The following is a 1,905-nucleotide window of genomic DNA, read 5'->3' as shown; positions in this document are numbered from 1 at the left end:
GGCAGTTAAGGAGTGGCAGATGCAGCTTGGTGGGGAAAGGGCAGCAAACCAGCAGCGAAGGGGCAGAGGTCAGGGACACCCCGGGCGGCCGCTCCCCTCGTCTAGGGGAGCCGCGCTGGGCAGGGGTAATTTTCTCGAAGAGAAACCCTTCCTTGTGGGAAGGAAATGGCCGGACGTCCTGGCAGCATCTCCCACGGTGAGGCTGGGAGCCCCGGGGCAAGTTTCTGACTAGCCCTTCGTCTCCTCTCTCCTCTCCCATCCTCTCCATCCCGGCTACCCCGGGATGCTTCATCCCAGCTTTCCCAGTAGACGCTGCCCTCCCCACACAGCTGCTCTCACAAGTGGGTTTTAAAATTGGTTGGGAAGGAAAAAGAAAGAGCAAAGGGTTGTGGCCATCCTAGACAGACGCAGGATTTAAAATATACACAAAGCAGCTCCCTCTGCCCTCACCATTCTGGTGCGAAGGTGACACCCAGGGGATGAGGGTTGCAAGGGTACAGCCATGAGAGAAGCCATGTTTGGGGTTGTCCCCACAGCGATGGCCATGGTCCCTGCAACCATTCTCTCAGCTGGGGCTGTGAGTTGTCCGATTGCCTGTTCCTGCTCTGCCGCAGGCTCCTGGTCCATAGCGTGTAACCCTGGGTGCAGGGACTGTAGACGCATGAACCATGATGGAGCCAGAGGGGTGGAAGCCCCCCGACTTCCCCCATTTTTGTCCCCGAGTGCTTGGTTTCGGTGCGGGGGTTTGCTGCCATCTCCTGGGTACCAGCAGCACCACTGAGCCAGCTCCAAACTGGCCATGCTGGAGCTAGGGCTCTGCGGGGACCAAACCCAGGGCCATCATCTGCCCCTAAAGAGCCGACCCCCGCAGCGGCCGGGCCGTTTTGAGCCCAACTCTGGTTGCAAAGCCAGATGAGTCCCAGGCACAGCCACTTCAGCATCCCACCTCATTTTGTTTCTCCTCCTCGAATCTCTTTCCGTTTCCCCTCCCTCCTCCCTCCCTGGCAGATGCTACAACTGTGGTGGGCTGGACCACCATGCCAAAGAGTGCAAGCTCCCGCCGCAGCCCAAGAAATGCCACTTCTGCCAGAGCATCAGCCACATGGTCGCCAACTGCCCCGCGAAAGCACAGCAGTCCCCCAGCTCCCAGGGAAAACCTGCCTACTTCCGAGAGGAGGAGGACATGCACAGCTCGGCCCTCCTCCCCGAAACCCGGGAATGATGGCGGGTGGCGGGGAAGGGGGGGCTTCCACCGGGATGAAAAGGCTTTGGCAAGGCAATGGGCAGCTGTGGGGGCTCGGAGGAGGGAGGGCAGGGTGAAGGACTGGGGACGGAAGACAGCAGTGCTAACGGCGGGGACCCAGTGTCCCTGCACGGACCTTTTCCCCCTGTTCCCAGCCTGGGGAAAGCCCTGCTTTAATCGGGATGGGTCACTCTAAAAATAGGGGGAGGCAGCACCCAACACACCTCTTCCAGCTAAAAAAAAACCCAAACATATTTGATTCATCTTTATTCTTTTCTTAAACGAATCCTGGCAGTAGCGTCTCTGGGAGGAGGAGCAGAGAAGCAACATCTCAGGGAGGAGCTCATGGCTCCCGAGCTTCAAACAGGCTCTGGCACAGCCTGGGGAAGCGGCGGAGGACCCGCTCCTCTCTGCCCCAAGGAGGGAAGCCGACGGGGGAAGGCTGGCTGAAGAGCACCGGGGAGATGCCCGTGGGCCGGCCCCGTGGGTCCCTTGGCTCCTTGTGGCTTCTCACTTGCAGGTCGGTGCGAGGATTTGCATTTTTTCCATGGTTGCCCCATTGCTGAAACCAGCAGAGCTGATTTGGGCTCAGTCTGGAGGGAAATGGGGCATCTCTCAGGGCTGGGCTAATGCTTGTTGCCTGCTTGTGGGCTGTGAGCTGC

The 1,905-nt window shown here is 59.5% G+C and overlaps 1 protein-coding gene across 1 annotated transcript in view; it reads left to right on the top strand.

The window, feature by feature from the left end:
• Positions 1-1,284, top strand: part of LIN28A (lin-28 homolog A (C. elegans)) — an 11,542-nt gene extending 10,258 nt beyond the window's left edge. The window contains exon 3 of the mRNA XM_009882190.1: positions 1,009-1,284. Coding sequence (XP_009880492.1) covers positions 1,009-1,222 — 214 coding nt within the window. The 3' untranslated portion in view covers positions 1,223-1,284. The remainder of the gene's footprint in view (positions 1-1,008) is intronic.
• The last annotated feature ends 621 nt before the right edge of the window (positions 1,285-1,905 follow it).

This window comes from Charadrius vociferus, unplaced genomic scaffold (assembly GCF_000708025.1).
Source record: "Charadrius vociferus isolate BGI_N301 unplaced genomic scaffold, ASM70802v2 scaffold613, whole genome shotgun sequence".
NCBI classification, from domain to species: Eukaryota; Metazoa; Chordata; class Aves; order Charadriiformes; family Charadriidae; genus Charadrius; species Charadrius vociferus.
Note: the sequence above shows the minus strand (reverse complement) of the source record. Positions and strands in the feature narration are given on the sequence as shown.